This window comes from Thermobia domestica, chromosome 12 (assembly GCF_964235325.1).
Source record: "Thermobia domestica chromosome 12, izTheDome1.hap1.1, whole genome shotgun sequence".
NCBI classification, from domain to species: Eukaryota; Metazoa; Arthropoda; class Insecta; order Zygentoma; family Lepismatidae; genus Thermobia; species Thermobia domestica.
Window position 1 is genome coordinate 178361135 of NC_137465.1, and position 24146 is coordinate 178385280.

A 24146-nucleotide genomic window follows, 5' to 3' on the forward strand; every position below is an offset into this window, starting at 1 on the left:
TGAAAATAAATTTATCTCCTTCTTTTCGCTCACCCGAGCATAGGTTACATTTAATTTTTGATTTTTTTTACTTAATTTAATTTTCTTTAATTCTCATTAACAAATATTCATTTCCAAATGATTTTAATTCTGTTGTGCTAATGTAAAAAATTATAATTCGATTTATTATTGATTAAAAACAAAGGTTATTTATATTATATTGATTTGTGTTGAAACTTTATTGTCAAAGATTATATTTAGTATAAGGCTCATTCTATTAATGATCTGACGACCGTACCCATGCGTCACCTTATATGATATTCGGATAAGATTCTTTTGTATCCCGACACCTTATTGATATGATACATACTTTAAAATGCCATCTAACGTAATTATTATATAATTGGCTCTGGAAAGATCAACCATTTTTTTAACATGGCCGTTTTTAATGATGATTGGAACTATTGATCATTGTAATTTATGTTTCAGAATGTAATTATCTCTTACGCTTTTGATTTCGAATCCTTCGTTAATTGTATTAGTAAGCGACGACCTTTTAATGGTAAAAGATAAATAATAGTGGGATGAAAGTTTTGTTGTAAATGTATTTATATGAGATAACTGAACGAAGTTATATATGAGGGACGATTAAAATGTAAAGAATACAACTATTATCATGTTATTATTATAAACGGACCAGTGATTCTTAAATATAAAAGCCAAGCTTTCATGTAACTTTTATATTTAGTCCCTTTATCGAGCGACATTTTCTATAACGAGATACTTTGTATTGATTCATAATTGCATATATCTCGGGCAGAAAGTGCTTTTACACAAGCACCATACCTATCATAATGTTAATTAAAAAATAAAAAAAGAAGAATGTTCTAACATAATGAATATATGTTGTTGGTGTTTTGTTGGATGCTATGTCGTTGTTTGTGTGAATATACGTTAAAAGGTAATCAAAGAATAAATTACTTAATATTTATCATTGGCTTGTAATTTCATTAAAAAAGGGTGATCATCTTAGTGAATATAACATTTGAAGATATTTCAAAGTGTAAATGAGTATTGCCACTAGAGATATACTTATATTAATTATACTAGGGTTGATGACTACCTTTGGTGAGTCGTTGTAGTTCCCTGCACTTTTACCCCTGCCATTACCTCAATTCACTTATCTGCTTTTGGTATGCCGCTATTCACAGAACAGACAAAAAATGCTAAATCTATCTACAGTTACAAATCGGAAGTAGATAGATAGATGAGTTGTGATAACGGTATTACATGTAAAATCGTATTGTCTGTTTTTTGAATATTTTTTATTTGTTTTAAAAATATTACGAAAAAAAACTAAAATTGGCGATAGTTTAATTTTGGTGTAGTGAAGACCCTTAAGAAGATAAGGAAACACAGTCGTGGTTTTAACTGGTCTATTCAGCATTACGAAGTATTGAATCAAGCTCGATAGCAACTTACTCCAATTCACAAGCTAAATATGTCTATTTAAACGATGATTCAATACTTGGTTATACGTCACTGGTACGTAGTGACGTATACTGAAATTTTAAAGCTAATATTTCTCACTCTTCTCGTTTCGATTGTAGAATAATTCTTTCCCTTCTCGTCTCGATTGTCGAAGAATTCTTTCTCTTCTCGTCTCGATTGTCGAAGAATTCTTTCTCTTCTCGTGTCGATTGTCGAAGAATTCTTTCTCTTCTCGGATCGATTTTCAAAAAAATCTTTCTCTTCTAGGCATAATTTTCGAAAAGCGTTACCAGTTTCGGCTCAATTCTCGTAAAAAAAAGATCTAGTCTCGTTTAGTAAATTTATGTACAGAATTTACAGTATGATTTCTCCCTTAATTCCTTTTAGGATTTTCCCTTTTTGTGGTAAATTTCAGACTTTCACTCAAACAGCTACTGTTTCCTTACTATTTATGGTAGGTTCATCATTCATACCTCGTTTGTTTCAAGATAGATCATACTTTCCAACTGTACCACTTGCTTGTCGGTATTATACAACAGAAACGGGAAAATCGAAAAAAACAAGAGATTTTTTGAAAGAAATTTCGAAATTTTTGTGCCCCTCTGGTCCGGGCCTGGGTTCACGTAGAACGCGGTTATGCGTGCGCATCGGATTCCCCAAAGGAACGGAGGGATTTCCGGACATGCTGTAAAGGAAAGAAAGGTCACACGTTGTTAATCCCGTTCGCACACGTAGCTGCGTTTTCAAACATGCATTTTTCAATAGAGTAGGTATGACTTTCTAAGTGACGTTTTTAACCGCACTCTCTACGATGTATTGTTTTTAAGCTGTTGGCCTCTGAAGTTCATGTTTCCACGATTTCGACACTCTGTCACTCCTAAACGGGACGGAATTTAACCCATGTTCACTAGTTCGTTTTTGCTTCTTTTTAGATGTACTATCAGGATGTGATCAAGGAAGGGGCTAAACCATAGTTTGTAGTTTTATCCAGTATAAAGCAGAATTGAATTGAAGCCCATTTTATCCAGTGTTTACTTGAGCGTCAAGGTGGGAGGGTTAGTCCCTATAGCCCCCCTTGGATCCGCCAATGTATTTCAGAAATGTACTACGTCATTCCTATTTGACCTAGAGTCATGGTTTAAACTCCATTTTCATTCCTATAACGAACTCTTTGCAACAGTACTACCTACATATCCGTATCATATACCTGAACCGGAAAAGTATGGAAAAACCCGGATTTTTGTTTTTGAAAATTCCACCAAAACACCAAAACCCGTTTAGCCCGGGCCTGGGTTTACGTAGGGATCTGCATTTTTCTGAAAATATGTTATGTACATTCATGGGCGGCGATTAGGGGGGGCAAAGGGGGGCAGTTGGCCCCCACTTTTCTGAAATGAAATATTAATGTATATAGTTCCATTTGGAAATGTAAATTTTTTTGTATGTATTTAGAAACAATGTTCCATAGTCTCTATAATATTTGCCGTTGCTAATATCTTGGAACGCAACATTTCGAGCATACTTTCATTTCATCTTACAAGGACTCAAGTCCAATGTGAGTTAATCAGCCCTTTAAAACTAATTGAGATAGCATTTCGAAGGAAAAAAACTTTCATTGTACAAAAATTGACAGTTCGTAAAATGTCTTTTCTTCTTTCTAATAGTAAGGTATATTTTGATTAGATTTGTTTTCTTTGAGTTTAACATGCTGTTCAACAGCGAGGCTATAGGAAACGTAGACCTACTGATTGATATGGAATCCGATGAGCTCCCGCCGCGAATCGAACCCGGGTCTCCCACGCCAAAGGTGTGTACGCTAACCGCTTAGCCACGAAGAAGCTCAGTAAGAAATATTAATTAAAAAGAGAGTATTAAGAAACAGCTTCTACCTTTTCGATTGTTTTGTAGTGGTGTGTTTAGGGGTGTACGAGAACGAACATGTTTCGAGATTTCTTTAAATGTCGTAGCATACGCTTGTAGTATTTGCTTTCATTTTCTAAGAGTAATAACATACATTTAATAGCATGTGTGTAACTAAAAATTAAGTTGTTCATTAATCCCTAGTTTCAATATAACTTCTTCAAAACAATCCTCATTATTCACTACTATGATTAATATTATCCTTTGTATTTATTTGTTTTGCAAATTTGTTATTAAATAATCTGATCCCAATCTTCCAGACAATTTTAAGATGTTCATGAGCAAGGAATCAAATCTTACATCTTCGTTTAAGAATATAAAGGACTAGTACGTACTTGCGTTGCTCTTATCAATTTACTTAATAAAATTTGAAATACGATATACGGTATTTTAACTGAAAAAGGTAGTATTCTATTAGTTATACAACCTTTCGTCAAACAAAACGTTAGAAGCAACTAGGGAAACTAACATTGATATACAAATGTTCATATCATGTCTTGCCCCCCCACTTTTAACGTCCAATCGCCGCCACTGTGTACATTCATGTCCAAAATTATTGTCGCATATCTATAATTGTCTTCTTGTAAGAATATTGTTTGATAATGATTTTGCAGGGTACTTTAAATACTGATACTATGCGTATAATCGGGAATTGTATATTTGTGATAAATTTCATAGGAAAAGAACTGTAAATACGAAAATTATAATGAGTAAAATGAAATGTTGCTGAATGGACAAGAAAATTCTATTTTCGTTTTATTGTTCTTATTTACTGCTCTTTTCACATGAAATTTGTCACATACATGTCTTTGCCGATTATACATATACTAACATTATAAGATGTACCGGGCGAATTCCTTATAAAATTTTATTTGTACAAAAACATATTTATAGACATGCGACAATAATTTTGGACATGAGTGTACATAATACGTGTGCAAAATTGCAATGTTCTATCTTGAAAGCAAAGAACGGAAAAAATTGTTGAAAGTCTGAATTTAGGTTCTCTCTCTCTATATATATACAGGGTGTTTCAAAACAACAGGCTGCCATTAGAAAGGGCTTGTTATACGAAAGAACATAACGTTTGAACCATGACTCTAGGCCAAATAGTAATGACGCAGTGTTTTTTTTATATGTATATACAGGGTGATTCAAAACAACACCGACAATGTTTGGGAGGTGATTCCTGACATCAAGATAACACGAAAAGTAAAGACCAACTTGGATGCAAAAATGCTTCCTTTCGGAGTTACAGGCTGCCGAAAAAACGAGAAAATGAACTTTAAAGGTCCATAGCTCCAAAACTATGGGACCTACCGCAGTCAGTTCAAGACATCACTTAGGAGCTAATATGTGCACTATTCAAAAATACATGTTTCAGAATAATAAGATACTCACACAACAATTTTTATAGAGGGACTTCGGCTACGGGCATATAAATTGAAGTACTCACCAACTACCTCCATAAAAATTGTTGTAGAAGTACCGCAGGATTTTGAAACTTGGATATTTTGATAGGGCATATACTAGTTCCTAAGTGAAGTCTTAACCTGACTACGGTAGGTCCAATAGTTTTGGAGCTATGGGCCTTTAAATTTCAGTTGTTCATGTTTTCGGAAGCCTATAACTCCGAAAGGAAGCATTTGTGCACCCAAGTTGGTTTTGTCTTATCTTGGTTTCAGGAATCACCTCCCAAACGTTGTCGGTGTTGTCTTGAAACACCTGTATATACATATTATAAGAAAAAAAATACTGCGTCATTACTATTTGACCTAGAATCATGGTTTAAACGTTATGTTCTTTAGTAAAACAAGCCCTTTTTAATGGTAGAACTCATGTGTTCGTATCATATACCTGAACCGGAAAAAATGGGAAAGACCGGAATTTTTTCTGAAAAAGTCATCCCCTCGGAACACTTGAGTCCCTCGGGCCCGGTTTAACGTAGTGATCTTAGAAAATTTTTAGAAATACCCAAAGGTACACCCAGTCCGTATGCAAAGTTTCAATCTGATATCGTATAAAGTAAAGGCTTGAAAAATTTTTGAAATTCGCCTTATGAAAAAGTAAAAACGTCATGCCCCTCCGCCCCTACTTGACGTCACCAAGTTGACCATCCGGTTCCAAAATGCATCTTGGGTGTTCTTTGGTCCATCCTTGACTTGACTATTAAAAAGAAAAAGGCGGCTTAAATACCTATTATAGAACTTAAATAAGTGGTCAAAGGTGACACCACGCCATGGTAACAAAAGTTACCAAAAATCCTAAAAGAGTTAATTTCATCCAGAAGTTCTCATAATCTTTCTTCGCCAGGACAGGTCTACGAAAACTGTTATATAACAACGTTTAAATAATATTTATTATTGGAATATATTGTGTTATGACTTGCGTACCCTTTAAACATTGATAAATGCTCTTCACTGTGTTCGTAAATCATTTTATCGATTTATAGTTCTTATGCTATGATTAATCTAACACTAAAACAGTGTTTTAAGATCTAAGACCTGGGTGAACTAGTGTTGCCCACGATACTAGTGAAATTTTTCGTCTCGACTCGAATTAAAAAAAAAACAAAAAAAAAAAAAACACTACTAGTCTCCTATTATATGTATTACTCATGCTTCTCGCCCAATGAGTAAAACTATTCAAAAAAATTTCTTAGTTATATTGAAATATAATTAATTAAAAACTCATATTATGCATCATTCTTAGCAACAGCAGGATTTGAGTGATATTTTCAAATCTCGATCTCATTTTGGTTTTTTTTTTTTTTCACGAACCTGGCAGGCGGTAGACCCGGATTTGAATCCAAACTCCTGAGCTTCGGATCCCATATTAAACTATGGCCACGTCTCATATAGATTTGGTGCTGAACGAACGCTAAAGATCCAAATCAACCATTGAATCTGGAGGAATATTGAGGGATCTCATTGGCAGCACTGACGAAAACCGATGTGCTGACTGACGGTTTAGTCAGTCAACTAAAGAACGTCAGGCCAGTTTATAGTCCTTAGAAGGTTGAGACGCCAGGAAGTCTATTTTAGCGTATTTTTTAATCAAAGGAGTAAAAAAAAAAAAAATAATGATAGATGATTTTTATGTACTGCTGCATTATCTTGCAGTAGATTTTATACTGTAAATACGAATGCTAAGAAAGAGAAAGAAGCAAAAAGCGTTTAATGCTTCGCGACCTTGAGTTTATTACGCGATCGTTACAGTTTTTTCTCCCTACTCTGAGTTGGCTTGGTGACGTCACATTTGTTTTGGTTTCCTTTCTCAGCAAGCCACGTGGAGTATCCTTACTACTGGCTTTTAGAAAACGCCTTTAACATTTTCCCCACCACACAACACACACAAACACTGTCCTAATCGTTTCATTTATATCTTTTCACGTAATTACTCCCATTTTTAAAAGTTATCAAGGCAAATTGTATTAAAGTGTTCTTATAATTAATATCTCAAAAATAAGGAAAAAACGTTACAATTCAGAATTTTTTTTTTGCTGGTCTTGTGATAACATATTTTTATTTAGCTGGTAGAGAATTTATTAAAGAAATGTCAATTATTACTATATTTATTACTAGCTGTAAGCACCTGTCGTTCCCAGTCTTTATTCAGAACTGGAATAAAAAGAGAAGAAGAAGAAGAATGGCCTGAAAGAATTTCTCTACAACCATTTCTTCCCGGATATTTATCATCCGCTGTTATAAGCCAGTATAACCACAAGGTAATGTTGGTTGCATAAAAGTAAGGCGTTGTTAGCGAGAAACACGCGTACAATTTGTCCCACCTAGAAAATCCTCTTCAAGCCGACAATTGAAAAAAGTACTCCGTAGGCGATTAGATCTAGTGATGACATACACGTATACAGAATTTGGTGGCTTTTAGGTGAATCTTTTTTAGTTTAACATACCATAATTATGCTACAAGGTTAGCGAGACGTTGAAGATGATAATGAATGAAATCGTATAATGAAAAAAGTGAGAGGAGGCAGACCACGTACACAATGTTTGTCAATGACAAAGCCTATTTAGCGCGAGCTGGGAACGAACCAATCGACCCACGAACCACAGGTGTATGTTCTACTACTGAGCCACCGCGGTTCCATCTTTGTTTTTATTGTATTTAATATACAATTGCTTGATAAAACTAATGGCAACATTGTTATGATTCGTACCTGGCTTTATGCACAGGAAAATACCTGTCACATTCCTTCAACGAAATCTTGACTCCCATCTCTATTACTTTCTGCTACACGTATGGAATGCTTCATACATCGTCAAAGTGTCAATCTCTGTTGATGTTCCGCAAGGACAACTATATGGCACGGAGTTGAGGTGAGTTGATTCTAGTTTAGCGTCTCTTTCAGCAGCGAGGCTATATGAGACGTGGACCTACTGATTAACGTGGAATCCGAACCACATGAGCATATGGCACGGATGATGTTGCTCCTCTGTCATAGCGTTACCCAAAAAGTTGTCTCTCCATTTTGGCGAAAAGGTCGTCACGAAGTGCCTGAAGAATTGCTATGCTCTTAGACAATGTGTCCCTTTAATCTTGACCCACAAAAAATGTTCGTCTTTGCGAAACGTGTTATTATGGTGCTTGCACAGTTTCCTACTTTACGGTACTGCTGCTTTTTACTGAATAACATGCAGCCTTTACCACTCGCCACCTTTTATCGCCTCACAGTCCCTTATCAGTACAGAACTCTTATATTGATGAGACACAGCTCTCTGCCCTGAGAACAGTGTTGCCACTATTTTTCCAACCTATACACTAAAAGGTATTTAATATACTTTCTTGATTTCGACATTCATCGAGGTGACGTAGTCAGTGCATAATCCTGCCTTCTTTACTTCCCCAGGTTGCCAAAATACTCATTTTTAAAAGGTCTATGTACCTCAGAGCCATATTAGAACCAAAGTAAAACGAGAAAAAAATCCCGTCTTCAACGGGTATCGAACCTGGACCGTCCAGTCGGCAGTTATACGCCTTACCTACCATAATGTCACAGGTCTTTTATTGCATTTCATGTATTTTTTTTTAGCTGGTTGCGTGGAAAATCCCATAAAGCAGCTATGATTCAGAAATATTGCTTTTGGCTTCCTAACATTCCATTTGGCTTCTTCTTCCAGATTATCATTTTCCGTGATGCTGTTGCGATGAAATATTTATGTGTAGATAAGTTTGTAGTGTTTAAGATTTTGTATAGATCAGTTGAATTATTTTCTATGCATAAAAAATAATAAAAGAGAATTGAATTGGTGGTATTACATTGTAGTTGGATACATTGAACGTGGAAAAGTTAGTCCAATTAGTCAATTGGACAGGTAAGTGTTAAGACGTGTTAAGACGTCCGTGCGACATTGTAACATTTGTAGTAGCCAAAGCCAAAATATACATATTCAATATATTAATGAGCAATAATTTAACATACAAAGGTAATAACCCGTCCATGCGAGCTTTTATCATAGTGTGCTATCGAAAGAGATTTATATAAAATATGTTTCGTGGAGTCAGATTACAAAGGACATTATCCTTTCGCGCTATTGATGAATTGCCTCTCAACTCATTGATGTTTCGAAAGGAGCAACTTTTACATAATAATGATCATCGTCATTATAAGAGCAAAGTTTATGTTTCATCAAGTGCATCGCGAGCTACGAAATCCATTAGTGAGCAGGAAACTGAGATTAGTATTATAGGAGAGCATATTCATATTATTTTATTAACGTTTAGATAAACGTAGGTAATTCATTAGTTAAGAAAGTTTGCTAATGCACTAATTTTTGTATACGACTTTGTGAAGTTGTGTGTTGTAAAGCTATCTTTTCATTGTTTGCAGTAATGAAAATTAAACTTTCACTGATGTGGCTTTCTTAGAGCGCCACTACTTCTCTTTGACGAATTCAAATATCTAAATACTTGATATACTAAGGAAGAGGAAAATCATTACTCTTATCAATATGAAAATATAAATATAAATCTAACTATTATATAGGCTACATTTGAAGTAGAATGTCTTATTAATTAATAGAACAACCCACATTATGCTTTATTTTTTGTGTAATTATGCTTTATGTTTTCCAAATTATGCTTTATTGTTAATTTCAATGATTGTTTTACATTAATCGTGTATAATGTATAATATTTACTATACATTAAATATTCTAAATATCTTCATCTATTTATTGATATTTTATGCAACCAGTTTCTTTCATATTTAATGAACTTTCTACTCTATGCACTGTAAAGAGATATGCTTTACTCGAGCCAGTTTTTTCCCACCACCTTAGAGGTGCATATATATATACAGAAAGGGAAAGTAAAAGATACCACCAAAAAGTACAGAAAGTGCTCAAGTTTAAGAGGTACACATAACAATATAGTGTGGAGTTCTTGGGTACTATTCACTGCTGGTGGAAAGTTTTCTTTTCCTTTTTTCTTATCTCTACATCAAAGGATTACACCAAAAAGTTTACAGAAATAAAAATAAGCTTTTCATTGTTGCATTGTTACGTTCTCAATGATTTTGCGTGGTAAACAATGGTTTTAAAAATATTAATACAGTATGTTAAACTTGCAGTTAAACAGAATTTTCCAAGAATTGTGTTATATATTTTAAATTATGCTTTATGCTTTATTTTCTAAAATTATACTTTATTATGCTTTTAAAATTAGTTTATTCTAGACCCTTAGACAACCACAACCATGTTCAAGGTACCAACCGTATGTCTAAATTGCTATTATGCTTTTTATGCTTTTGGTTTGCCTACTAATTAACTAATTGATCAAATGGGATACTACAATTTTAATGTTCTGCACTATAGCAATTATTTCCGCATCAGTACATAGTTTTAATAATAATAATAATAATAATAATAATAATAATAATAATAATAATAATAATAATAATAATAATAATAATAATAATAATAATAATAATAATAAACACTAATTAAATATATGATTTGAATGTAGTGTTTTTATAATCAATATAGAAATTAACTGAATTTCTTTCCAAATACGAAAGAAACTCGTCAATTTACAGCTGGTTGATTTATTTTAATCTAAAAAATGTAATTTATACGTACCTTTAATTAATTAAAACACCAGAAAACATTCTCTAACACTGTATTCATTAACTTGATTCATATGTGAGTTTGTAATAGATATGTACACAAATATAACACTTACTTTTCTTTTGTTTTATCTTATTGTATTTTTATAAATGCAAACAAAGTCAATTGGAATTCTGACATCAAATTAATACGAGAAGCAGGTCGCCTACATGTTGGAATTGTTTTTTTTAGTGGTGTTATTTCAATGTCTAGAGAACTTTGTTATAGTAACTTGTTTAAGTCTTTTCCCTAAATTTGATAGATTTTTTGCTTTATTCTTTCCTCAAAGTTGTACGTAGGATAGAACCAACGGTGCAAGATTCGAAATCCGAAGGCACTGTTCGAGATGCCGAAGAAATTGGAAATATTATTTATATATATATATATATATATATATATATATATATATATATATATATATATATATATATATATATATATATATAAACTAAAAATAAGATTCCCTTCAAGTATGGAGACAAAAAGGGCTATGGACGATCAGATAGTGCACATTAAACTGGGCAATTTGTGGTCCGCACAATCCGGCTCCGATATATCTTTCTAGATCTGAATTCTCTATTACTAAATTCAGCTACTTCGTCGATTAGTTTATAATGTTGGGTCAATATCTGGTTGGTTGATTGCAGTTTAGAGCTCTTTTCAGCATGCAGATGTAGACCTGCAGTTTAGGGTGGAACCTTCAAGCTCAGTAATCCATTCAAATTGCAAGACTCTCTTACCAGGAATCGAACCCAGGACCCCGTGAACGAAAGGCTTACATGCTAGCCACTAAACTAACGGGTAGGGCGCTGGGTCAATACTGTTAAGAACTTAAAGTGTCAGTGAGAGTTTGTTCTTGTTGCCAATATTAAGACTAAATAAGTAAATCAGAAAGACATCAATTGTTATCGTTTCGGTTTTTCACTTTTTAGTTTAACGCCCCACGATTAAGCAATAGGGTCGAGCGTTTTGCACTTTTGTTGGAAATTCGATGACGGCTGGTGCGGAAAAGGTGCCATAAGTGGCACCGACCTTATTGATTTTTTTAATTTTTTTTGACAATCCCTTACCCTGCCCTAACGGACTTAAAGTTTTTTAAGTGTTTGGTTAGGCAACACGCACAACACCAATGGCAGAAAAGCCACTTCTAGTCGTTTTTAGAGTTACCCGAAGGGTATAATACGATTATTTTATTAAAAGAAACTTGTAGCAATGCCAGTAAATAATTTTAAAATGTTTATGGGTCAAAGTACAGCCATATTAGCTGAGTTGTTGGAATTAATGTCCAAATTTTGTTTGGAATGCCACGTTAACGATGATTATAGGCATAGCTCTTGAAATAACACGATTTGTTTTTGGCAACTCTTCGCTTGTTATGTACACCGGCAGAAAATGCCATCTAGCAGCAGGCTACACAACTTCGTGGTTGCTTACTTCGGCCACGCTCTTCAAGCGTCGTCGCAACGTCCGGCTCCGTCCAGAAGATTCGCGCACCTCCCGCTCGCCTCGTTGGCTCCAGAACCTATGCCGACGTTTCTAGAATATTCTCGCTCGAAGTTCGGTGGTGGTATAAATATTGTGTACTTCGGCCAACCAATCCAGCAGGCCAGTTTATTGCTGCTTAAGCTTTAACAGTTTTAGTTTGCTACTGTTTCTGTTAAGACAGAGAGTTTGTGAATTGTACCTAAAGTTACAATCTTCTTAGTGCGATTCGATTTAGAGACATTTTATATACTTTGGTTTCCAAGTTCGGAAGCAATGGAAAGCAAGATGAAGAAAAAGCCTCATAGCAGACCAACACGGGAAAGTGTGAAACGAGGCTTATTTGGCACTCAAGTGAAATGAGTGAAGTGCAGTTACTCACAGACACTGACATTATGCGACATTATCATTGGTTTCGAAGTGGCTTAAGTGGTGACGAAAGTGTAACTAAATTACCAGTGACTGACATTTATTTGTAAACTAGTTGGACAAAGAGTTGTACATATTTGGCGTAAAGCAAGCATTCCTGTGGTTTCAGAAAAGAGAGTTTTTGACATGCTGAAAACATTTTATAATAAGTGTCGGACCAAGGAAAAACATTTCTGTCGACAAGGACAAGAAGCAACACTTCGTGCAGATTTTGTTGCACACGCGAAAAAGTCTCTTTTTGATATTGCGTCTCGCAAATGTAAAACCGCCGAAGATTACAACTGTGAGAGGAGACGCAAGATTCCAAAACGAGAATTCAAGTTTCTTTTGGACCAGAGAACATCACGGAAAATGAGCATTGGTAACATTGACGTCCGAACAAGCAAATCTCTGTCAAAGATGTTTTCCCGTAAAGTGAGCAGACAACCAAGAAAGACGCTGGAAGTGTTGAAGCAAGCCCATCAACTAGTGGGATTAGGCATGGGCACAGGTCAAAGATACTAGCGTCGTCAGGGGAATCCGTGAAACTGTTGAATCGGGAAGCACGTTGGGATCTGAGTTCGAGGCGCGACCAAGAAGGAAACAGCCTAAAGCGCATCTGTCTTCAAAATACAGCGGAGGAAGCGTTTAGAACTGGAGCTTCAGACAGACAGATTGCTTTGATCGCTTCTGCCATACTTCAGGACGCAAGCCAGAGGACAAAAATCTTGTTGTTGACGGATCAAAGGTACGAAGACGAAAAGATAAACTGCGTGAGAAGATCTAGAAATAAAAGGTTCACCTAGGCCGGGCGGAACTTCGACGGAAAATATGTGCAACTCTTGTGCAAGAAAAAATTAACGGCAAACTACGAAGACGAGAGGTTACAGAAAAGCATATCACAGTTCTATCGGAGCCCGGTTTAGAATACTTGGGTCATGCCACACCTAAGTCAGGCACTGGCAAGGATATTGCCGACTCTACATTGGAGTTTTTAGAGAAGAACCAGTACGACCTGTCAAGTCTTGAGGCAGTCGGCAGCGATGGTGAAGCTGCGAACACAGGATAGGATAACGGCGTGATAAGTCAGATACAAAGATCCCTAGAAAAGGAACTCAGCATCTCATTTGCCTTCTTCATACCAACGAGTTGTCGTTTCGACACCTGGTTACCGAATTGGATGGTGGGACGACCGGACCCAACGCTTTTTCCGGCCCCATCGGAGAGAATTAAAGGATTGTGAATGCTCACCGATCGTCTCGTTGAATGAGTGTCTGAAATGAAAAAAAAAAAAAAAAACAGATGGTTTAATCAGCGACCAGAATTATCTCTTTGAAATTAGTAAGGCTGTTGCTACAGGAATGTGTACTACCGATCTAGCAAACAGAAAACCAGAACCGTTATCACATTCACGATGGCTTACATTGGCCTGTAGGATGCTTCGCTACTACATCAGTACTGATAAACCTAGTTCAAGTTTGTGTCTACTTTGTCAGTACTTTGTTAAAGTATACGCTCCCTTCTGGTTTTCAATACAGCGAAATCCTTCGTGCGAAATGGGCGCCATACATCTGTTTAGCATAGTTAAACTATCACGTTTTCTGCCAGAAAAACTACAACACATAGTTCATTCTGTTCTACAGCCAAACAGATACTACGCTCATAATGAAAACCTGCTGATAGCGATGACAGCAGATAAAAATCCGCATATTCGAACGTTAGGCTGGTGAAGGACAAAAAAGTGCCGCAGCCAGAAGACTCCTAGATCTCCTGTTATAAAATATCCTAGATCCGCCCCTGCCTATATGTAAGAGTTCTTTGTAGAATAATCGTGCATCCATAACTGTACAGCACACAAAGAACTTTGACTAATCCTACGACTTTTAACTGGATGATGTGTGGTGAGCACATCAGCTACATCGCTGTTATTTAAGAGCTTCTAGGCTAATATTTGCCGTCTCGTAATTCATTTAGCCTACCTAGTAAGTAATAGCCGATCTTTTTTCAATTGTTTCATGATACTTTTACAGTCATAAATTGCTGTAACTGGGAGAATTTGATTAACAGCGGATGAAGAGGCTTGAAAGCTAATACTTGAGTATGAGACAGAGTCAAGTTTGAGAATAGAAAAAAGAAAACTGGCAACTGAATTGTAATTTTACTATAAAATTTCAGTAAAATTACTATGAGTTACTGGCAAATGTATCACAAGACAAGTAAAAAAGAAGTATTGTATGATACCAAAATAAATAATGGTCAATCGTTATTATTGGATATTAACCGTTATTTAAATATTGTTATCCAATCGTACTCGTTTCGATTTGCTACTCTTGGATATCATTTAATAACGACGTAACAGCATCGTAATTGGCAGTTGTTTCTTATATTGTAAAAAATAAGAAAAAAAAACTTTCAGTAGTTTCAGCCAGTATTGCTTGAACTCATATACCGTTCTCCTCAATTACATAGGCACCTTTTTTCATACTAAAAGATATTCCGGTGTAAACTGGCAAGAGCAACAAACAAAATATTCTTTGAATTTATTTTACTCGTTGCGAGTTATTTCAATTCCTTTTCAGCAGCCGGGTTAATATCATTTCAGAGAAGAGACTTATTGCGGGAACTAAAGCAATTTCGGAATTTTATGCGAGGCTTAGTAGCTCTCTTGGGAATCAAACCCAGAACCAAGATCAATGAAAGCACACACTTGGAGGGAAAAAATCGTTTACCCATGTGAACATGTTTTTTAACCCACATTCGCATATACGTGACATTATTCAACATCTACGTGCTTGTAATCAGTAACTATTACATTTTTAATGTGGCTCTTAACTTATTACTTGTTGAGTTCTATCATTAATATTTGGTCGTGCCTAGTTTGGCAACCAGCCAGTGGCGACGTTATAGATTTACTGCTTGTGCGTGAATTCTCGTGGGAAGGAGGGGGTGTAAAATTTGTGGTATTGACCTAGTGTCGTAAAGTAAGTGGTAAGCCAGTTCAATTAAGAGATAGGGTACTCTGGTCTAGAAAGCCAGAAATAATTGTCTCATATACCTTTCTCCGGACCGTAACGTCAGTGAGTTCAGTTGAGTTATATACGGATGAAAGATAGTATACACAGGGTGAGATCAGTAGTTCAACATTCGATACTTCAACAAGTTCAGTAGTTCGACATTTTTCAGTATTTTCCTGGCGCGCAGAGCCCGCTCTATAGTTCAACAGTTTTGCAGCCACCATGTTCGATAGTTCAACATTTGGCAAAATGGTTAGTATATTGCTCAGTACTTCAACGGTTTTGAGGATCGGCCGCCCAGTAGTTCAACGCGCTGTTGACAAACAGACCTAACAGAAGGTGCTATTGTAAAATTGTACTGTAGATGTAAACAAACCCCTCTGTTTTACCGCCGAGCCGAACAACTCGACCCAAGCGAGTAATTTAAATCCTGCATTGTTGAATTTCTTTGTTTCAACTGTACTGTATGTGATTTGGTAGATAAATGTGATTCTAAATTTGACTTTTACCAGTAAATGCGTTTTTAAGTACAGTACATATTAAATGCCGTTTTATTACGTATTTACACTCAATCTAACCGTTCCCACATCTTTTACAAATATATCCAGTAGTTCAACATTTTCGGTAGTTCCCCGAGCGCGCCGTGTATACGTATGTAATGTAAATTATGAATGAAACAAAATATCAAATTCTCTAACTAAAATGATAATACTCATTATATTATTCTATGGGGCTCCCACAATAATGCAATACATAGGATAAAAAAATATTCTTATCAACGGTGATAACTTGTAAAAAGTGTTAACATGCTTAAGCGTACTGTAGCCTATAAAAATTGTATGTATATTTAAGAAAGATATATAACATCATTTAGTATCGGCACTTTTCGGTAGTTTAGTGATTTGCGCGTGTGCCTTCGGTGCATAATGTCCCGCGTTCGATACCGTGTGAGAGAACATCGAACACATTATGATGGTCCACAATTGACTTTAAACTGTAGATCTTACCCTGTAGCCTTTGTTGCTGACCAAGATTATAAATACAAATTCATTACTCAACATCACCATCAGTTTCCAGACAATTATCTTCCTTCCAGACGGTTTAGAGAAGATTAGGTATTATGAACATGCAGTGGTGTATTTACGATTTTGTTTCGGAGGGGAAGGGGGGCTTTGCCTGAAAATGTGAAAATTCTCCAAAATATTTCATATACTTTACTATAGTAAGTAAGATTTCGGGGGGGGGGGCTTAAGGCCGAAAGCCCCCCTAAATATGCTACTGTGAACATGTATTATGTTACATAATGATGATCATATCACAGATCATTAAATTTAGTTAACATTACTTACAGAAAAAATCTACACATAAACGACACTAATGTTTAATGGTTAGCTATAACTAACTCAAATGAACAATTGAGGAATACCGTAAATGTAATACATAACTTCTAAACTTTACATTGTTCCCTTAAATTTATATAACCTTCAAAAGCTTTATGTTATCCTTCTAATCTTTATAATAACCCCAAACTTTTCATTGTTCCTAACTTTATTATTCGCCTTAAACTTCATATTACCGATGAGCTGCTTCGTGGCTAAGCCGTTAGCGTACTTGCCTTAGGCGTGGAAGACCCGGGTTCGATTCCCAGCGGGAGCTCATGTGGTTCGGATTCAACGTTAATCAATAGGTCCCGTCTCATATAGCCTCGCTGCTGAAAAGCACGTTAAACTCAAAATCAACTAATTCATATTATCGAAAATTTTTATATTTCACAGTTTTCTTTTGTTTTCTCGTCTTTTTAAAATTGCTTCCTAAAGCTATATATTACACCTCAACTTTACATACTATTCTGAACTTAAGTGTGTGTTGCTCCTCTAAGCTTAAATGTATATTGCTAAGTTTACATGACCACTTTAAGCCTTATATCGTCCTTAAACTTTATAATGACTCTATAAAATCTACACAGATCTTACATTACTCTCCTGAGCTGCTTCCTAAAACTTTATAATACTTCTTATATTTTACACTGTCTCTAAACTTAAAGTATTATTCCTAACTTTTACACTGCCTCTAAACTTAGTTTTGTGCCTAAATATTGTATTAGCACCTACATTACTCTAAACTTGATATTGTTCCTAAATTTTATGTTGCCTATAAACTCATTTTTGTCTCTAAATTTTGTATTAGCCCCTACATTGCCCTATAGTTAATATTGTTTCTAAATTTTACATTATCTCGAAACTTAATTTTGTCCCTAAATTTTATATTAGCCAAATAATTGCTCTAAAATTAATATTGTTCTTAAATTTTATGTTGCCTATAAACTCATTTCTGTTGTATAAACTCTTGGCTAAATTTTGTATTAACCTCTACATTTCTCTAAACTTGATATTGTTCCTAAATTTTACGTTGACACTAAATTTAAGTTTGTCCCTAAATTTTGTATTAGCCCCTACATTGCTCTAAACTTGATATTGTTCCTAAATTTTACTTTCGTATCAACGTAACGTATATTGCTCCTAAATTTTATAATACTTCCCAAACTTTAAATGTTCTTTAAACTCGATCACCTTAAATTTTATATTTCTTCTAAAATTTAGAATGCCTATGAAGGTTATGAGTAAGTGGAGACGCATATCTACGTCTCTTGTCTCCAATGAGGGTATATAGAATGATTTATACCATTTAAACTGGGATCTGAGCGATTGTAGTGCGTTCTATGATCTCACACTGGGATTTGAACCAGGGACCTCGTTGATAAAAGGTATCGCTCTAACCCCTAAACTAGGAATGACGACTCTATTAAGTTTATATGCCATCTTAAACTTTGTATTGTTGCCTTAAAATTCATATTGCCGCAGCTGAAGTTTGCTGATGAGTATACTAACCTGTAATTGTAAGTTAGTTTCAGGTGTGTGGGATTAATACAAGTATTATACATTATATATCAAGTTAAGAGACGTAACACCAATATGGGCATAATTCTACATACAAGTTTTCTTATTGATTTTTTCTCACACCCAGGTGATTAATAAGAAATCTAAGCGTTTCGTTGTTGTTTTCTTTATTTCACATGTGGTTCAGTCGTAGAGTGCTCACCTCTGCTGCGAGGAATCTTAGGTTCGATCCCGGACTATGTGAGTTTCTGATGGTCAATAGTGTCCATGGGTTTCTCCCGTTTCCTCCCTCATTCTAATTCATAATTATCCGTTTCCTCTAGCTTAAAGGACATAACCATGGTCTGTCAAACTATAAATTTTATTTTATTTTTTTTTTCCTTTATAGCGAATATGCTGACAGATACTGCTATGCAGACTGATGGTTGGACAGGTTCTCATCTAGTGGATTCTTAAGTATTAACTATTGACCCAGAACAAAACCGAACAATTTCAGTAAAATTTAATAAGAGAAAAAGTATCCGATTTCATTCTTTCTTTTTTTAATATTATCGCGTCTGACTTTTGTGTGCTTCGTCGCGGGTTTGACTCCCGGTGAGCCACATAATTTACAGTGTTGGTCCAAAATTGTGAGGGAATTGTAAAGCTATCAATTAAGGGATATTGAACTCCGGTATAGAAAGTTGTAAATCAAAGCACCAATACTCAATGTGCTGAGTGCACATCTCCCAATTAGGAGCTGCTAGGTTCGGCATCACTGTTCATGAGCTGTAATGCAAGGGAATTTAAATTATTATTATTATTTTTTTTTAGTTAATCGTAAAAGATGAATACCACTTTTCTTGGCCAAATGGCGTTGGTAGCAACTGTAGAATGGACTTGGACGTTTGATTTTGAACAAACCTATTGTGGGGTCGAAAAATGAAATGAAATCTTTAAGTTTAACGTCCCACGCTTAGGCCGGTTATGCTAAAGGAGACGGTGATAATGAGAAATAAATGAAATGGTGGAATGAAGAAAGTGGGAGGAAACGGGCGAACCCCGAGAAAACCCACGAGCACGGTGTTTGTCCACCACAAAGTTCACACGGCGCGAGCTGGGATCGAACCAGGGACCCCAAGCACTAGAGGTGAACGCTCTACCACTGGGCCACCGCGCCCCCCCTATTGTGGGGTCGAGTTCCACTGAAGAGCATAAGTGATATTAGCAGCCCTCGAAGTGCCTGAGTTCTTGTCATTATTGAATATGATTAATTAGAGCATGGAGACAAGAGTTTCAATTTGATTGATTTTTTTTAAAAAAGCACGTGCCTCTCTGCGCGTGATTCTGGGTTCAATCCTGTGGGGAACTAAGCTTTGGATAGTGGTAGTGGTTCTAAGGGATTTAGGATTTAGATTTCTGGGCTTTCGGCATCTATTGCCATCTAGCCCGTCACGAATGAGAGATGACGTCCTTCGGCGAGCACACTGTCCGGAGAAAGAGAAAGAAGAAAGGATTGGAGAAGGGAAGCAAGCGGCCTGGGACCTATAAGTTAGGTACCACCCCACTATTTGCCTGGTGTGAATGAGGAAAAACCAGGAAAACCTCATTCAGGATGGCTGGCCTGAAAAAGTTTTTTTTACACTTTTTCGACCAAGTACCCCAACAGGGAATCGAACCCGGGACTACTCGCAACGAAAGTGAGAGCGTTAACGATTACGGTAAGCGGGGCCACATAATGGTTGTACGTAGTAGCTCTCATCGCATGTTACATGATCACTGCTGGGAACGGATGCTAGAAATCGAATCAATCAACAGTAGCTTCGGATCTGAAGACGAGAATATATTAGAATTAAATCAACCAACTAACACACACGCACTAAAAAAAGAAGATAAGAATCTTATATCTTGAATATTGTTCCGGTTCGATTGCTCTCCGGCAGGGGCGTTATTTGGAGATGGCATTTAGGATAATTACTCTCCTGAGTTTGATACAGGGGCGTACCCACGAGAGGGTCCACCGAGTCTGGACCTCCCTCCCCCCAAAATCGTAACTCAACATGTATTTGCATACTTTCTCAATAAAGCTATACATATTTAGCACGTAAATGGTTGATAAGTTATAGCTTAAGTTTCATCTGTACTTTTTTCATTTCTTACAAGAACTTTACTTGTTCAGTTTTGTCTGATAATATAGGTAACAATACCGGTTCTTAAAAATTAATCATTTCGGGAGCAGAATAACACCGGTTCAATACTATATAAACGTAGTGACCTGTAGTATTGGGCCACTTCCAATAAAAAAATTTGAGTGCGCATCTGGTTTGATACACATTTTAATCAATGGTATGATAATATATTAATGTAAATGTGAAATTGTATGATCGGAGAGTCTTGCCCCTTTCTTTCTGCCAAAGCAAAACATGAAGTGATGAATTCAGTACTAGAAGTTCGACCTGTATTTCCAGAAGAGAGAAGACCTCCTCCGTGGCTAAGCGGTTAGCATACCTGCTTTTGGCGTGGGAGACCCGGGTTCGATTCCCGGCGGGAGCTCATGTGGTTCGGATTCCACGTTAATCAGTAGGTCCACGTCTCATATAGCCTCGCTGCTGAAAGGGACGTTAAACTCAAAATCAACTCAACTCCAGAAGAGAGAAACAAAACATTTCCCCGTCCAATGAAGCAACTAAATTAAAAGCCACAACTAAAACAAGAAACAACAAATATTTTTTTCTTGCTGTACTTACCAATAGTTGTGTATACAGTGCCACAATAGAACATAGCATTCCAAAATCCCCACACTTTTCGGTCTGAATCAGTGACACCATGCGTAAAAGATATGTAAAGTTGTTCCTCAAAGCTCTCTATCTCAGCATTTACTTTCACTTCAAACATTTCGTCGTCGAGAGTTTGGTCCTGACTTAAATTCCTCAAACTGTCAATGAGTTTCATTTTAGCTTTGGAAATATCAGCCTTTTCTTGTATTTCGTGCGGGGCTTCAACAGCAACAAACATGACTGCACCGAGAATACTATATCCTAACATAACGAAGAACAGAAATAAGTGGGTAAACCACCGCTTGGACAGGTGCTTCACTTTATTGAAAAACCAAAAAGCAAATTTTTCACCAATGCCTAGTCCTGATTTGGCTGTATTTACTGTAAAATCTTTAAGACCAGAGAATTGTTTAAAAGCAAATTCGGATGCCTTGGTTGGATAGTAATGCTGGAACATGCCCATTGGACCCATTTGAGGATGGACACCAGCTGTCATTGGGATTCCTGGAGTCATAGGGTGCAATCCATGGGGTCCCATTGGAGTTAGGGGCACATTTACCATAGTCCCTGCTGTTGGAGGAGGTCGTGGAACTCCACCTTCAACGTCACCATTGTTAGTTTTTGTTGGTGTCCCACCGACAGAGGGCATCCTAATCTTTATTTTAGGTCTCGGTTTTCCTTCCATTTTCGTTTAATAAATTTTCTTATCAAAAGATGGCGCTTAAGATACAAAATATCTACACTATAGAAGCACTTGGCTTTTTAACACTAGCACAAACACTAATACTAGTACTATTTATCCTTTAGTTTGTCAATAATAAATTTAGCAAAAGCGGAGAGAAAAAAGTACTGAAAAAAATGTTTTGTTTAAAAAAATATTATAAAAAGGTCACTTAATATCACACAGTAAGGTCATGTCAAAGTTCTTTCCGAGGTCACAAGTACGTCACAAGTAGGACGGAATTCGATTGGTCGGCGATGGGGCACTGCGGCACATGCCGGTTCTACTCAAGCGAGGAGCGCCTGTGACTAGGAACTCCAACGAACGCGCCGCTGACAGCGGACGAACTGAGTTCGTAACTGGAGCAACAGTGAAGCGAAAACAGAATCCTCTTTGCCAGTAGTGGTGGGAGCAAGCTGAACGCATAGAAAATATTATTGTGACAATCGAACATCGGGTAGCGCAGGCCACACGCTCTCACACGGTGCTTTATTTTTTTTTCTTTCTCCTTCAACGATGATTCTATGAAGGTGAGTCAATTTAGAGGAAAGCAAAACGAACGTGGGTGTTCGGAAAATTGGGCAACTGTCTGCATTCGTCTTTATTTTTAGGAACTAAATGCAAGGGTAGCTCATTTACGTGTGTCTACCTGTGTGATTAGATTCACACGTTTAAATCTGTGATTCTTTCCGCCATAAAGATTTCTATAATAGCCAACCATATTGTCATCGATATTTCTAGACGATTGAATGAGTGACAACGTACTCTGTATGTGATTAAGGAATTGTAGGTTCGACCACAGTTAGGTGTTTCTCCTCTATTTTAAAATGAGAGTAATTGCTGTTTTATTTTACGTTCATATTTTTGTTACATGTGTATTTATGTTCTTATATTTGAATCCAGATTCTGGCCTATTTCTCTAGCAGAGCTAAGTAACACTACTAGGCCACTAGAGTAGGTCTATCTCTTTGTACTACCAAAATAGGAAGAAATAATACTAATAAATAGATAAAGGTTTCTATTTTCTCTTCCCTGTTTATGAAAACGAGAAAGTAGGAAGCTCCAGTAACGAGATTAGGATTAGAACAGATAGTTAGGATTAGGAATAGGTGCTATACAACGCATTCAAGAACTGTATAAGTACAGACTACGATGTTTAGTACCCTTGGGGTTGATTAGTTAAGACCCATGCTTTCGGTGTGTATGATTCCGAGTTCGATTCTGGTGTGGGCCTCGATTTGTGTCCGAGTAATAGTTTTGCACCCTGTTTTAAACAGTAGGCTTTGTCTCAAATAATCTCGCTGTTGAAATCTCGGGACGATACACTCGAATCAAAGAATTATCGGAATATTCAGTTGCACGTCACGTGATATTTTCCAGATATAAGCAATTAACATCTTATAATCAAGGAACCTATTCTTTACCAGACCTACTTAGCTACTATACGCTAGAAACTCTCTGGGATGATGGTGCTGAAAGCGCGCGTTCTAATTATTTCTTTACTCTTCATCTTTAATCATAGCTTCTATTTGTATATACAATACTATAACATTCATCTCAGAAGTTCAAGTTTGTAACTTGGAACCCGGTTCGCACAGTTTAGAAGTAAAGAATATCAAGCTTGGAATGTTTTTTTTTTTTTTTTATCATATTGCTTTGACAGTACATCTTAAGGAAGGGATATTTAAAAAAATGATAGAAAATAACCGATATTAGTGTCAAAACCATGGTTTTCGGGGTCGCCGAGATAAACAGTGACGCTTCCGATGCCATTTAATTCCAAATTCAGTCCCCATTAGTACTCCAAAGAGGATGGTGATATGTAAACATAATTGAAAATGACCGAATTAATAGTCTTCAGGGTCCCTAAGTTGATTGGTGACAGTTTTCATGTCTTTATGTACAAAATGAAAAGTATTCTCCCTGTGCGAAAAAAAGAGTATTCTGTTAATAATAAATAAATAAATAAATTAATTAATTAATAATGAGTACAAATTGGATAATGTAAATAAATACATATATAATTTATACGTATAGTACGAAACTAAGATGCCTACCCTAAGCGATTCCATATTTACATAAAATCTTATCGTACGTTAGTATAATCTAGAACAGCGTTTCCCAACCTTTTTCAACTTGCGACACACTACAGGTGTAACTTGAATTCTTGCGGCGCACTCATAGATATTATTGTTATTATTATTTGCAGATATAAAATACCATGGTAATTTCCTTTCTGTGATTACTGATCTCCTTCTCACAGAGATGAAAGCTTGATCACTGGTTTTCCCCTATACTAATTCATTATGCTTATTTTTTATTTTAATTTTAAAATAGAGAACAATTGCAATGAA

The 24146-nt window shown here is 36.1% G+C and overlaps 1 protein-coding gene across 1 annotated transcript in view; it reads right to left on the reverse strand.

The window, feature by feature from the left end:
* The window catches only part of LOC145666868 (potassium channel subfamily K member 18), a 240731-nt gene extending 218688 nt beyond the window's left edge, over positions 1–22043 (reverse strand). Inside the window, exon 1 of the mRNA XM_081734449.1 lies at positions 21042–22043. Coding sequence (XP_081590575.1) covers positions 21042–21756 — 715 coding nt within the window. The 5' untranslated portion in view covers positions 21757–22043. The remainder of the gene's footprint in view (positions 1–21041) is intronic.
* Positions 22044–24146: the final 2103 nt, after the last annotated feature.